The sequence below is a fragment of the Eulemur rufifrons genome, chromosome 1, assembly GCF_041146395.1.
Source record: "Eulemur rufifrons isolate Redbay chromosome 1, OSU_ERuf_1, whole genome shotgun sequence".
In the NCBI taxonomy this organism is placed as follows: Eukaryota; Metazoa; Chordata; class Mammalia; order Primates; family Lemuridae; genus Eulemur; species Eulemur rufifrons.
The window spans coordinates 101,121,496-101,136,788 of NC_090983.1; the positions used below are offsets into that span (position 1 = coordinate 101,121,496).

Below are 15,293 nucleotides of genomic sequence, written 5' to 3' on the forward strand. Positions count from 1 at the left end.
AATGAAGACTTTCTCAGGCAAGGAAACACTGAGGGAATTTGTCAAAACCAGACCTGCCCTGCAGGAAGAACTCAGAACTGCATTATACATGGATCAGCACAATGGCCACCCACCAGTATAATATCAACCTAAAGCTGAAGGTCAGAGCCTGGATACCACCATGGCTCAAGAAGTAAAAGAAAGCAATAAAGTTCTACTCAACAGGATGAACAGAATTCCACCCCACTTACCTATTCTTTCAATAAATGTGAATGGCTTGAACTTCCCATTCAAAGCTGGCTGAATGGATTAAAAAAATACTAGCCAAGTATCTGCTGTCCTCAGGAAACACATCTAACCCATAAGGACTCATTCAGACTCAAGGTGAAGGGATAGAAAATAATATTCCATGCAAATGGAAACCAAAAGAAAGCTGGTGTAGCCATTCTCATAATAGATAACATAGATTTCAAATCAACAGAAGTAAAGAAAGACAAAGATGGTCATTATATAATGGTGAGGGAACAATTCAACAAGAAGATATAACAATCATAAATATTTATGTACCTAACATAGATGCGCACAGATTCATAAAGCAAACCCTACTTGATCTAAAGAAAAAAAATAAACAGCAGCATCATAATAGCTGGGGACTTCAACACTCCACTGACAGAGGGGACAGATCCTCCAAGCAGAAAATCAGCAAAGAAATGATGGACATAAATAGAATCCTAGAACAAATAGGCCTAACAGACATTTACAGAACATTCTACTCCAAAACCACTGAATATATGTTCTTCTCACCAGCTCACGGAACATTCTCTAAAATTGATCACATAGTAGGCCACAAAATATGTCTCAAGAGATTTCAAAAAACAGAAATTATACCATATATCTTTTCAGACCACAGTGGAATAAAATTAGAAATCAATTCCAATAGAAACACTTAACACTACACAATATCATGGAAATTAAACAACCTACAGCTGAATAGCTATTGGGTCAAGCAGGAAATTAAGATGGAAATCAAAATATTCTTCGAACTAAATGACAAAGGGGACAGAAGTCATCAAAACCTGTGGGATTCAGCAAAAGCAGTCATAAGAGGAAAATTCATAGCCATAAATAGCTTCATCCAAAAGACAGAAAGATCACAAATCAACAATCTAATGAATCATCTCAAGGAACTGGAAAAGGAAGAGCAAACCAATCCCAAACCCAGGAGAAGAAAAGAAATAACTAAGGTCAGAGCAGAACTAAATCAAATTGATAACAAAAGAATTATACAGAAAATTAATGAAACGAAAAGTTGGTTCTTTGCAAAGATAAACAAAATCGTCAGGCCTCTCATTACATTAACCAGAAACAGAAAAGAAAGGTCCTTAATAAACTCAATCAGAAATGAAAAAGAAGATATTACAACTGATACTACAGAAATACAAAATATCATCTCTGAATACTATAAAAATCTCTATGCACATAAACTTGAAAACACTGAGGAAATGGACAAATTCTTGGAAACACACAAACTCCCTAGGCTCAATCAGGAAGAAACGGAACTCATGAATAGACTAATATCAAGTAATGAAATTGAAGCAGCAATAAAAAATCTCCCAACAAAAAAAGTCCCAGACCAGATGGTTTCATAGATGAACTTTATGAGACCAAAGAAGAACTGGTACCCATACTGCAGAAATTATTTCATAACATCATTATGAATGTATGTTTAGCTATATTATGCCAGTCCCTCAACAAAACTGTTCAAATTTCAGTAACCAGTGGATACTAACTGTGAGTATAAAGTACAGTCTTTGCTGCTAGCTCTACAGTCCACAAATCTTTATATAATTGATAGATGTGCAGCATGATCCAAGTGACCAATCACCACTTCTTTTGAAGTCTGCCGGTGATCAGTCACTGCATATCTGAATAACAGTTCACAAAGACAGTAAAGTATGTAGTTGTGTTGTTCTGGTTTCCCACTGAAAAACCAATGTGAAATTTTACAATAATGGAAGGTTAAAAGAGGGAGCTGGCCAATAAAGATGAAAATGCAGCAAAAAACCAAAAAGTGATAATGCTAGAAGCAAAAACTGTATGTGACTGGATTTGAAAATGGCCCAAGAAAGGGAAGAAAAAAATGAAACCTAGGCTTATACACAGCTGTGGTATGAACCATATTGAAAAAAATCCAATAAATATAAAAAAGAAGGTAGAGTCACTTTAATATCATCTTTTAGTTTAAACTGCACTAAGAATAGAAATCCATTTATCGCAGAAATGGAATGTTTACTTCTACTTTGGATTGAAGACAGTAATAAAAAAACGTAATCGTTCAATGCCAAAGTGTTGAAGTTGGTTGCCACACTAAAAGAAAATGGTAATTAGGAAAACGAAGAAAAATCTTTTACTGCCAGTAAAGCTGGTTTCATCATTTCAGAAGTCAGCATGAATATGAGTGTTGTTAAGTGAACTGGTAAAGCTGCCAGCACAGAGAAAGATGCTGCTATGAAATTTACACCCAAAGTCCAAGCACTCGTGAAAGCAGGTGGTTTTGACTAAAAGGACAAAGAGGTCCCAGAAGTGATCCTGGCAAAAAACTTCACATTAAAGGAACTCTTGCAGATATTTCACAACATTGAAAATACAAAGGGTAAGATGTTGGAAGTGGACCCAAACTTAGAAAGGAGTATGACAATTTGCCAATGCTTAGAAAGATTTCTGCGCTGTTCTAAGTTAGACACTGAGAAGGCAAGCACTGTTCTAACCACTCTTGTGTTTCTAATACTTTAAACTATATGGTACTAAGTAGATATTAGTTTCATTATTTTTTCAATTCCCTATATATTACAACTGACAGTAAGACAGGTTTTAGTATTTTCACAGAGTTTTTAAAGGTCACAGAATAATTGTAATTTTCTCCATTGATTAAAATCACTTCGTAATTTCAGCTTGCGTGGCCATTTTTATGTTTCTGCACTACTGTGCAAAGTGACAACTACAAGTACCCCTATATCAGAGTCTTGGGCCCTGCTCTTTCCTCTACCTGACACATTCCCATATTGGGGAGCACGTGGCTTACTCTTTCATACTCTACTCAGAGAAGCCTTTCTGTAAATCATCACCCTCTTCCTCCCATCACTTTTTATTCTTTTTACAGTTTCTCTGTCCTCATATATCTATTACTTCTCTACACTAATTAGAAAGTAAGCTTAAAGGGAATGGAAACTTTGCATCTATTTTAATCATTGTTATATTAATATATCACCAGATCCAAAAGTGATACCCGGTACAAACAAGGCATTCATAATTTTTCTCTTGAAAACAGCTTTATGAAGAAATATATCTAAATATACTAACATGATAAGTTATTAATGATATAAGTAAAAAGTATAAGGTGTAAAACAATCTAATCAGCAAGACCTAATTTTTAAGAGTCTATCAATCTATTAATATCTATTGTATATGCAGAAAAAGATGTGCAAAGATTCTTGTCAGAAGTATTACCAATCAGGCCAGGCCCGGTGGCTCATGCCTATAATCCTAGCACTCTGGGAGGCTGAGGCAGAAGGTTCGCTCGAGGTCAGGAGTTCGAGACCAGCCTGAGCAAGAGCGAGACCCCGTCTCTACTTTTCAAAATAAATTAAAAAAAAAAAAAAAAAGTATTACCAATCAACATCATTCTGGGAAGTAGGATTCGCAAGGTTGGTGGGGAAGAAGACAATGATTTTTACTTTATACTTTAAATAATTTTATATTCTCTATATTTTCCAGTATGGTATTACTGGAAAATGAAATCAAGAAGATAACAAAGAAAAAGCATACATTAACTACTGTCATGAAGCCATTTTTGACAGCTGTAACAACTAGGTGTTTGCTGTAAGGCAAGCTCTGTTCTAAGTCCTATAAATGCATCATTTCATTTAAATACACAAGAATTACAAGAAGCCTATGAAGTAGATGTTAAAACTGTGTCCACTTCATCAATGAGGCAAACAGGGATCAGAGAGGTTGAGAAATGTGTGCAGGTCGTTTAGGTAGAAAGTGCATTAAAAAGATACACACTTATTAGACTCTTCCCTCTGCCATGATGTATAATTAAAAGCAAGAGTGGTAAGAACACTTAGGTGCTCACCCTGCAGGCCTAGGTGACCCAGATGTACTCCGCATAGAGCTCTCCACTCGAGGACTAGCCACATCAGGAGGCTGAGGAGGAATGAGGGTTTTCCGAACTGCCATTCTGAAAGAGATAAGAGATAGACCCGGAAAATAGCAGTCCAAGGGCATTAAAGGATCAGAAATACAAGATACACATTTGCCAGGCACACTTATGGCAACATAAAAGCAGTACATTGACCATGTATTTTTTAAATGGATTTTTATTTTATCAAATAACGTGGGCACGTTTTAAAAAAGCCAGATAATACTAAAAGGCTTTTAACAAAATACAGCAGGTCCCTTCCTCATCCCTGCCTGTTTCCTGCCAGTTTCTCTCCAGGAAGCAACCACTGTGACTCTTTTAAGCTGCTGCTTATACCATGCCACATCTCCTTTCTACTTAATGTTATTAAAATTGAAATCCATGTCAAGTATTTATACAATCATTATTATGCCTTTTTGTTTTGAGACAAAGTCTTGCTCTGGAGTGCAATGGCGTCATCATAGCTCACTGCAACCTCAAACTCCTCGGCTCAGATGATCCTCCTGCCTTAGCTTCTCAATTAGCTGGGACTACAGGTGTGCTCCACCACGCCTGGCTAATTTTTTTTTTTTTTTCCTATTTTTAGTTGCCCAGCTAATTTCTTTGTATTTTTAGTAGAGATGGGGTCTCCCTTTTGCTCAGGCTGGTCTTGAATTCCTGAGTTCAAGAGATCCTTCTGCCTCAGCCTCCCAGAGTGCTATGATTAGAGGTGTGAGCCACCGTATCTGGCTTCACGCCTATGTATTTATATAGATCTGAGCAAGTTCCTGGAAGCCAAGAGAAAAAAGTTTATGAAGGAGGAGTTAGAGATCAACTGTGTCATGCAATAGAGAGGCTCTTTAAGGCTCTGCCTGAGAATTATCCATCTGGCTAGTAATGTAGAAGTTAGTCTTGACATGTTTAGTTTCGGGAGAGTGGTGGGAACAAATGCCAAATGAGAATGGGTTTGAGAGAAAATGGCTGGAACCAGGATATACCACTTTACAAAAACTAATCATTAATTGACCCAGGTAGTGGTCATTGCAGCTACTAACATATCAAAAAGGGTGACCATCAGACATCATCTATCTCCTGGTAAAAGACTAAATCACCAATCTTGCCACCAGAAACCAGAAAAAAAAAAAAGAAAAAAAGAAAAAAAGAAAAAAAATCTGATGAAACCGTTAGTTGAACTGAGTTCCTTAAAAAGATATTATATATCTAAGTCCTAATCTTTGGTAACTGTGAATGTGACCTTACCTGAAAAAAGGGTCTTTGCAAATGTAATGAAGGATCTAAAGATCTTTCAGGATGTAGGGTAGTCCCTAAATCCAATGACTAGTATCCTAATCACAGAAAGGAAAGGGAGATTTGAGACACACAGGCACAAAGGGAAGGCCATATTTCTACGAAGGCAGAGACTAGAGTGCAGCATCTGTAAGCCAGGACACAAAAGATTGCCAATAGCCACCAGCAATTAGGGAAAATACATGAATAGATTCTCCATGAGAGCCTCCAGGGGGAACCAACCCTGCCGACACCTTGATTTCAGACTACCAGCCACTAGAACTATGAGATAATAAATTTCTGTTGTTTTAAGCCACCAAGTCTGTGACAATTTGTTACAGCAGCCCTACGAAATACAATGGGGATCCCACTGACAAAATCCAGAAAGAAACTGGATAAGAAATCTAGTCTCTTCAAGAAATAAACTACAAGAGAAAGAGACGGAGAAAACTTATATACTAAAGTGATCTTAGAAGTCATATTGACTAATCACAATATGTGCACCTTATCAGAATACTGATTCAAATAAATACAAAACAAAATTTGTGACATTTGAGACCACTGGAAATTTAAACAATGATTGCATATTTGATGATATTAAGGGGTTATTATTTTTTGAAGTATGTATCTCTCAAAAGACATATGGTGATGTCCAGGATTTGCTTCAAAATAATATGGCAGAAGGGAGTGGGTAGGCATACAGATGAAACAAAACTGACCACGAAGTAAAAAGCTGATGGCTGAAGTTGGGTGACAGGTATATACCCATATCTTCAAAACTGTATTATGTTTAAACCTTTCCATAATGAAAAGTAATGAAAAAACAAAAAAAGAAGACCAACCTCTCTATTACCCCCACGGGCAAAAAATACCACAACCAAAAAAAAAAAAAAAAACCATGATGAAATATACCACTACAAACTCACAGAATGATCAAACTTACAGAGTGCCAGTAACAAGTGCTGTTGAAGATGAAGCAATGATCCTCACTGTTGGTGATAGTGCAAATGAGTATGAACCACTTGGAAAACCACTGGCATTATCTACTAGAGTTGAACGTAAGCCCAGCCTGTGACCTAGCAAATCCCTCCTCGATATGTACCAGAAATACATTCACGTATGAATCAAAAGTCATGCACAAAAATGTTCAGGATAACACAGGCAAAACTTGGAAACAACCCAAATATGCATAAACTATGGTATTGTGATACAATGATATTTTATACAGCAATACAAAAATGACAATCACATGCAATAATGTGAATTACACAAAATTGAATGATGGAAGTCAGACTTTCATATAAAATTCATAATATGTGATTCTATCTATGGGGTTCAAACTTAGAAAATTGGTTGCCTTTGGGAAAACGTGCAGGTAATGTTCTGTTTCTTGACCTATTTAGTAGCTGGATGTGTTTACTTTGTGCTAACTGATTAGACTACAGTTTTCTATATTTCGATGAAATGTTGAAAGAAACTGGCAGAAGAACTAGAGTTAGCAAATATAGACAAATCCTATTTGCTAGGAGGAGTAAAACAATGGGTTGGTAGATGGTAGAAGAATGTGGGCTCAATAGAAGGCTTCTTTTATTTTAGATGGAAGAGATGACAACATGTTTATACTTTTCATGTGAATGACCCACTAGCAAGATAAAAAATGTCAATGTAGGAGAGACAGGGATCAGAGCTATAGCACCGTTCTTGAGTAGGTAAGAGGAAGAGACGGAACACTTTGGAGAGGAGCCCAGAAAGGTCACCTAGAGGAACAGACAGGAGGCAGGACATGGGGTACTGACACTGTAAGTAAATGTGATAGCTGTAGTCTGTCAAAGTTCTTTTGATCATTTCCATCTTCTCAAAAAAATATGGAACAAGTTTTATCAGCTAACAGTGAAGATGGGAGAGGAAGTCTAGAAATTTTGAGAGGAGAAGACACAAAATATTTAATAGTTGTCTAGGAGAGTACACTTTGTTGGTCCACTCTAAGATCCTAGTGAGATCTGTGAGGCTAAACAACACCATTTGGTGGGGTGGCTTTCCCTGCCACCGTCTGCTGCACACATGCCCGCATACATTAAGCAGAAAGTTGGATTTAACTTTTGTTTTGACCAAGCAAAGAGTCAGGCAAGGAGGTTTAGGCTATATGCAAGGAAATGACTGGAAGTGATCACAGACTCTGAATCAGGAGAGCAGAGAAGAGGCCTAGGGAGGCAGTGAGGAACATGAAAAGGTGGGATTGAAGGCCGCTAGGGGGGTCCTGCTGGAGCTGGAGTACTGCTAGGAGGGAGGCAGAAAGAGAGAAACTGGGCTATGGGACATGGAGCACAGAGATGAGGTCAGGGAACGAGAGCTGAGCATGCGTGCGCATGCTGCTGGGGAGGGCGGCGGTGGGAGAAGCATTCAAGCACCGGAGGGGCCAGATAGCTGGAAAACCATTCCTGTTTATTACAGGTGAAGACAGGAGTGCTACCATCACAAAAGAGCACCAGATAATACTTCTCAAGGGCATACAAACACACCTGCAAAACTGAACTTGAATCTGATTGAGCCCCTAGATCTGCTCTGTCCAAAAAGGGAGTCATATAGCACTACTGAGTCATATGGCACTACTGAGCACGTGGCCAAGTGTAACTGAGGATGTGAATTTAAAAACACATACTCATTTCAGTTATTGAAAAACTTTTTCTTGTATCTGGAATAACTTGGCTGTGTGAAACTTTCCCAACTGCAAATTTTAATAATTCTAATTACAGATCAAGTGCTTCTGAGAAGGAGAAATGGCCTGGAAATGGCACCAAGGCACAACGAGGACACCCAACCCACCTTAGACTGAGTGACAGGAGGGAGGTGGAAGACAGGCAGTACCACTCTGCAGAGCTGCAGGGGAGGGCGAGTCCTGAGGAAGAGCCAGGGTTAAAGCAATGAGGGTGGATAAAGAAGTAAAGGTGCAGGGGTCCCACGATACACTAAATTACAGAAGGCACACACAAGGGCCTTTGTGAAGTGACCAAGTATGGAAAAAGCAAGCATATCTTTGTCTCTAGTGTTGTGAAATTTCAAAATACTGGCATGGACTTATTGTAGCCATTGCATCTACTGCGCTGAGCATTTCTTTCTTTTCTTTTTTTTTTTTTTTTTTGAGACAGAGTCTCGCTCTGTTGCCCAGGCTAGAGTGCCATGGCGTCAGCCTAGCTCACAGCAACCTCAAACTCCTGGGCTCAAATGATCCTCCTGCCTCAGCCTCCCGAGTAGCTGGGACTACAGGCATGCACCACCATGCCCGGCTAATTTTTTCTGTATATTTTTAGTTGTCCAGCTGATTTCTTTCTATTTTTAGTAGAGATGGGGTCTGGCTCTTGCTCAGGCTGGTCTCAAACTCCTGAGCTCAAATGATCCACCCGCCTCAGCCTCCCAGAGTGCTAGGATTACAGGTGTGAGCCACCACGCCTAGCCCGAGCATTTCTTTAGATCAGGAAACTCCTGTCCTCCAGTTTGTGTAATTTCTGTCAATTACTTTATAAACAATTCCTTCTTTTCTCTGACGTCTCTTGCTGAAACTCCATTATTTGGAGGCTGATCTCCTAAACTGGTTCTTTTACTTGTCTTTTCTAATTTTCTTTTTTTTTTTTCAATTTTCTTTTCCCTGTTTTTGAGATTTCTTCAACTTTATCTTCTACCTCTTCTACTGAGTTTTCAATTTCTATCGTATTTTAAATGTCAAGACAAGTTCTTTCATGCTCTGAATGTTCCTTTTGTATAGCACTGCGTTCCTGTTTCATGGATGCAACCTTTTCTTTTGTCTTTCAGAAGATATCATGGATAGTTTTTGTTTGTCTTTGTTCATTTGTTTTTAGTTTTAGTCTCCCTGCCTAGACTGTTTATCTTCCAAGGTGCCTCTGCAGTGTGTTCATTGTGGTTTCTATTTTTCATGTTAGAGGCCCCCACAGATACTTAGCTATCCTTGCTTAATACGTTTGTGATTTGGAGTAGGGGACTGAACTGCTGGCTGAGAGCTCTGAACTTTTGAAGGGCTTCTCTACTGCAAGGTTCACTATAGGGTGATTTAATCCTGTCCACAGGGAACCCCTAGTGACAGTATCTTTAGAGCTTTCCCCTTGGACTGGCTAGACTACCCAGAAAGAAAGTAGATCTTCTTCTCACTTTCTGTTTAGATAGTCAAGTTCACCTGCCAGGGTTCTGTCAACCAAAAGGGCAGAGGGGACTGGGAAGTTTCAGCATTGCATACATGGTTGGTCACTGAATCTCCTTCTGGTAAAATACTCATGGCCTCCATAGTGCTGGCTGATCCAAGTGGATCATCTGCAGAGTTTGAACTTCCAGTTTCCTGCTGGGGTTGGGAAGCGGAAGTACATTCCAGAAGGTGGGTAGAGAATGGGACTCTGGGCTCTAATCACTTCTCAAACAGATTTTAGCCTGCCCTCCTTAAAAGAGTGGGCCCCCTTCTTCACCCCTGGTCCTTCCTGTTCTTGGTCCTTTTGAAGATTCTCCAATTTAAATAAGGATGGTTCTCAACTTTCCCCTATGAAGGCTTCACATTTAGCTTTCTGACAGGCAAGGGAGCGATCACTTGTCCATTTGCTTTCTAGCTTCGAAGTTCTGTTACTATCATGTCCTCTCCTGTTCTCCCCGCGCTTGTGTATTTATCATCTTTTCTTAAATTTATTAAATCTTTTTATTAAAGTTCTGTAGGGTTTTGAGAGAAAGACAAATTTAGACGTGTGATCAATATGCCATCTTTTTTTCTTTTAATTTTTTTATTTAAAAATATTAAGGGGGTACAAATTTTTTTTTACATGGATACCTTGTGTAAGGCTTAAGTTGGGCTTTTTAGTGTGCCCATCACCAGGATACTGTTCATTGCACCTGATAGGTAAGTTTTTACCCCCTCGTCCCCTCCCAACCTACCCACTTCTTGACTTCCAACGTCCTTTACATCTATTTGTGCCCATCATTTAGCTCCCAATTATTAGGGAGTACATGTGGTGTTTGGTTTTCCATTGCTGAGATACTTCACTTAGGATAATGGTCTCCAGTTCCATCCAAGTAGCTGTAAAAACATTATTTCATTGTTTTTATAGCTGAGTAGTACTCCATGGTATATATACATTGCATTTTCTTTGTCTACTCATAAATTGATGGGCACTTAGGTTGATTCCATATCTTTGTAATTATGAATTGTGCTGTGATGAACATTCAAGTGCAGGTGTCTTTTCGATAAAATGACTTCTTTTCCTTTGGGTAGATACCCAGCAGTGGGATTGCTGGATCAAATAGTAGGTCTACATTTATTTCTTTAGGAATTTCCATACCGTTTTCCACAGAGGCTGAACTAACTCACAATCCCACCAACAGTGTATGAGCATTCCTATCTCTCTGCATCCATGCCAGCATCTATTATATTTTTACTTTTTATTAATGACCATTCTGACAAGGGTAAGGTGGTATCTCACTGTGGTTTTAATTCACATTTCCCTGATGATTAGTGATGTTGAGCATTTTTTCATATTTGTTCGCCATTTGTCTATCTTCTTTTGAAAAACTTCTGTACATGCTTGTTGCCTACTTTTAATGGGGTTGTTTTTTGCTTGCTGATTTGTTTGAGCTGTTTGTAGATTCTGGGTATTAGCCCTTTATCAGATGTACACTAATAGTCTGCAAATATTTTCTCCCATTCTGTAGGTTGTTTACTAATTCCATTGATTATTTCCTTTGCTGTGCAGAAGCTTTTTCATTTAATTAAGTCACATGTATTTATTTGTGTTGTTGCTGTATTTGCCTTTGAGGTCTCAGTCATAAATTCTTTGCCCAGGCTGAAGTCTCGAAGAGTTTTCCCTGTTTTCCTGTAGAATTTTTATGGTTCCATACCTTACATTTAAGTCTTTCATCCACACTGAGTTAATTTTTGTATATGGCGAGAGATAAGGGTCTTGTTTCATTCTTCTGCATGTGGCTATCCAGTTTTCCCAGCACCATTCATTGAATAGGGCTTCCTTTCCCCGGTGTATGTTGTCATTTGCTTTGTTGAAGATCAGTTGGTTGTATGTACATGATTTTACTTCTGGGTTCTCCGTTCTGTTCCATTGGTCTATGTCTCTACTTTTATACCAGTACTATGCTGTTTTAGTTACTACAGCCTTGTAGTATATGTTGAAGTAAACTAATATGATACCTCCAGATTTGTTCTTTTTGCTTAAGATTGTTTTGACTATTTGGGCTCTTTTTTGGTTCCAAATGTAGCTTAGGATTGGTTTTTCTAGATCTGTAAAATATAATGTTGATATTCTGATGGGGACTGCACTGAATCTGTAAATGATTTTGGGCAGTATGGACATTTTAACAATGTTGATTCTATCAATCCATGAACATGGGATGTTTTCCCATTTGTTTGTGTCATTTATGATTTCTTTCCTCAATGTTTTGTAGAGATCTTTCACCTCTTGGTTAAATATGTTTCTAGGTATTTTGTTTTCTTTGTAGCCATTATAAATGGTATTGAGGCCCTGATTTGACTTAGCCTATTTTTTTTTTTTTTTTTTTTTTTTTTGAGACAGAGTCTCACTTTGTTGCCCAGGCTAGAGTGAGTGCCGTGGCGTCAGCCTAGCTCACAGCAACCTCAAACTCCTGGGCTTAAGCAATCCTCCTGCCTCAGCCTCCCGAGTAGCTGGGACTACAGGCATGCGCCACTATGCCCGGCTAATTTTTCTATATATATATTTTTAGTTGTACATATAATTTCTTTCTATTTTTAGTAGAGACGGGGTCTCGCTCTTGCTCAGGCTGGTCTCGAACTCCTGACCTTGAGCGATCTGCCCGCCTCGGCCTCCCAGAGTGCTAGGATTACAGGCGTGAGCCACCGCGCCCGGCCTCTGACTATTGTTAGTATATAGAAATGCTACTGAATTTTGAACACTGATATTATAATCTGAGACTTTGCTGAATTCATTTACCAATTCTAGGAGTCTTTTGGTGGAGTCTTTAGGGTTTTCTAGATACGAGATCATATTGTCAGCAAACAGGGATAGTTTCACTTTCACTTTCCTGATGTGGATACCCTTTATTTCTTTCTCTTGCCTGACTGCTCTGGCTAGGATTTCCAGTACTATGTTGAATAGAAGTGGTGATCATGGGCACCCTTGTCTTCTTCCAGTTCTTAGGAGGAATGCTCTCAACTTTTCCCCATTCAGTATCATGTTGGCTTTTGTCATAATGATGTTGTCATAAATGGCTTTTATAATTTCAAGGTATGTTCCTTCTATGACTAGTTTGTTCACGGTTTATCATGAAAGGGTGCAGGATTTTACTGAATGCTTTTTCTGCATCTACCGAGATGATTATATGATCTTTGTTTTTAGTTCTATTTATGTGGTGAATCACATGTATTGATTTGTGTATGTTAAACCATCCTTGCATCCCTGGGAGGAAACCCACTTGATCATGGTGAATTATCTTTTTGATGTGCTGCTGAATTTGGCTTGCTAGTATCTTGTTTAAGACTTTTGGTGGATCTATGTTCATAAGGGATATTGGTCTGTAGTTTTCTTTTTTGTTGTGTCCTTTCCTGGCTTTGGTATCAAGGCGAAACTGGCTTCATGGAATGAGTTAGGGAAGATTCCCTCCTTTTCAATATTATGGAATAATTTCTGTAGTATTGGTACCAGTTCTTTGTAGGTCTGGTAGAATTTGGCTGTGAATCCATCTGCTCTGGAGCTTTTTTTGTTGGGGGATTTTTTATTGCTGCTTCAATCTCGCTACTTGTTATTGGTCTGTTCAGGATTTTTATTTCTTCCTGATTCAGGCTTGGGAGGTTGTATGTTTCCAGGAATTCATCCATTTCCTCTATGTTTTCTAGTTGGTGTGCGTAGAGGTTTTGGAAGTATCCATGGATGATATTTTGTATTTCTGTGGTATCAGTAGCAATATCTCCTTTTTCATTTTTGATTAAGTACTTGAGTCCTTTATTCTTTTATTTCTGGTTAATATGGCCAGCGATCTACTGCTTTTATCTTTTCAAAGATTCAACTTTTTTGTTTTGTATTGACCCTTTCTATTGTTTTTTTGGTTTCCATTTCATTTACTTTTGCTTTGAGCTTTGTTATTTCCATTCCTCTGCTGGCTTTGGGTTTGGTTTGCTCTTCTCTACTTCCTTGAGCTGTGACATTAGTAATTTGTGATCTTTCTGTCTTTTTGCTGTAGGCATTTAAGATTATGACTTTCCCCTTAGAACTGATTTTACTGTATCCCATAGATTTTGAAAGTTTGTGTCTTCTTCATCATTTAGTTGGAGGAATCTTTGGATTTCCATTTTAATTTCATCACTGACACAAGGATCATTCAGCAGCAAGTTGTTGAATTTCCATGACTTCGTATAGATTTAAGGGTTTCTCTTGGAACTGATTTCCAGTTTTATTCCACTGTAGTCTGAGAAAGTGCATGGTATGATTTCGATTTTTTTGAATTTACTAAGAATTGTTTGTGGCCTAAGATGTGATTAATTTTGGAAAATGTCCCATGTGCTGATGAGAATAATGTATATTTAGTAGTTTTTGGGTAGAATGTTCTATAAATGTCTGTTAGGTCCATTTGTTCTAGAGTCCCACTTAAGTCCAGTATTTGTTTATTTTCTGCTTCAATGATCTGTTCAGTTCTGTCAGTGGAGTGTTGAAGTACTTGGCAGTTATGATGCTACTGTTTATTTCTTTGCTTAGTTCTAGCAGAATTTGCTTTACGAGTCTGGGAGCTCCTGTGTTAGGTGCATATAATATATATTTAGGATTGTTATGTCTTCTTGTTGAATTTCTCCCTTTACCATCATAAAATAACCATCTTTGTCTTTCTTCACCATTATTGATTTAAAGTCTACTTTATCTGATATGAGAATGGCTACACCTGCTCGTTTTTGATTTCCATTTGTGTGGAATATTTTTTTCCATCTCTTTATCTTGAGTCTGTGTGAATCCTTGGGAGTTAAGTGCGTTTCTTGGAAACACCATATATTTGGGGTATGCCCTTTCATCTGTTTAGCCAAGTCCTATGTCTTTTCAGTGGGGCATTCAGATCATCACATTGAGTGTTAGCACTGACATGCGAGATGTAGTTCTGTTCACCTTGTTTTGTTTATTAGAGCTATGAGCTTTAAATTTCAGGTGTTTTTACAGTGGTGGATATCTATTGTGCTGCTCCATGTATAATGCAATTTTGGGTATTTACTATAGCGCAGGACTAAGTAGTAACAAATTCCCTTAATGTTTACTTACCTTGAAAAGTCTTGTTTTCCTCCATGAATTATGAAACATAGTTTTGCAGGATTCAAAATTCTTGACTGGCAGTTGTTCTGTTTAAAAAGACTAAAAATTGGGCCCCAATCCCTTCTGGCTTATAAGGTCTTAGCTGAGAAGTTTCCTGATAGCCTAATGGATTTTCCTTTGTAGGTTAGTTGTTGTTTCCATCTTCCTGCTTGTAGAATTTTCTCCTTCATTTTGGACTTTGGCCACATTGATGACTATGTGTCTTGTAGATGTCCTATTTGCTATGCATCTTCCCTGTGTTCGATGACCATCTTGTATCTGGGTATCTCAATCTCTGGAAACACCAGGGAAGTTTTCCTCAATAATTCCCTCAAACAGGTTTTCCATGCTTTTTTTCCTTCTCCCTGTGGGATACCTATAATTTGGATACTGACTTGTTTCATTTAGTCTTATACTTCTCTGAGTGATTGTTCATGCTTCTTTATTCTATTTTCTGCATCTTTGACTGACTGGATTAGTTTGAAAGCCTTGTCTTCAAGTTCTGAAATTTTTTTTTTTTTTTTTTGGTAAGCACAAAAATG

The 15,293-nt window shown here is 38.2% G+C and overlaps 1 protein-coding gene across 5 annotated transcripts in view; it reads right to left on the minus strand.

The window, feature by feature from the left end:
* The window catches only part of SAP130 (Sin3A associated protein 130), an 89,534-nt gene that overhangs the window by 35,461 nt on the left and 38,780 nt on the right, over positions 1–15,293 (minus strand). For 3 of the 5 annotated variants that reach the window (XM_069473888.1, XM_069473879.1, XM_069473869.1), the window contains exon 15: positions 4,115–4,219. The exons of the other annotated variants lie outside the window; for them this stretch is intronic. In XM_069473888.1, the coding sequence (XP_069329989.1) occupies positions 4,115–4,219 (105 nt within the window). The remainder of the gene's footprint in view (positions 1–4,114; positions 4,220–15,293) is intronic. 5 annotated transcript variants of the gene reach the window in all.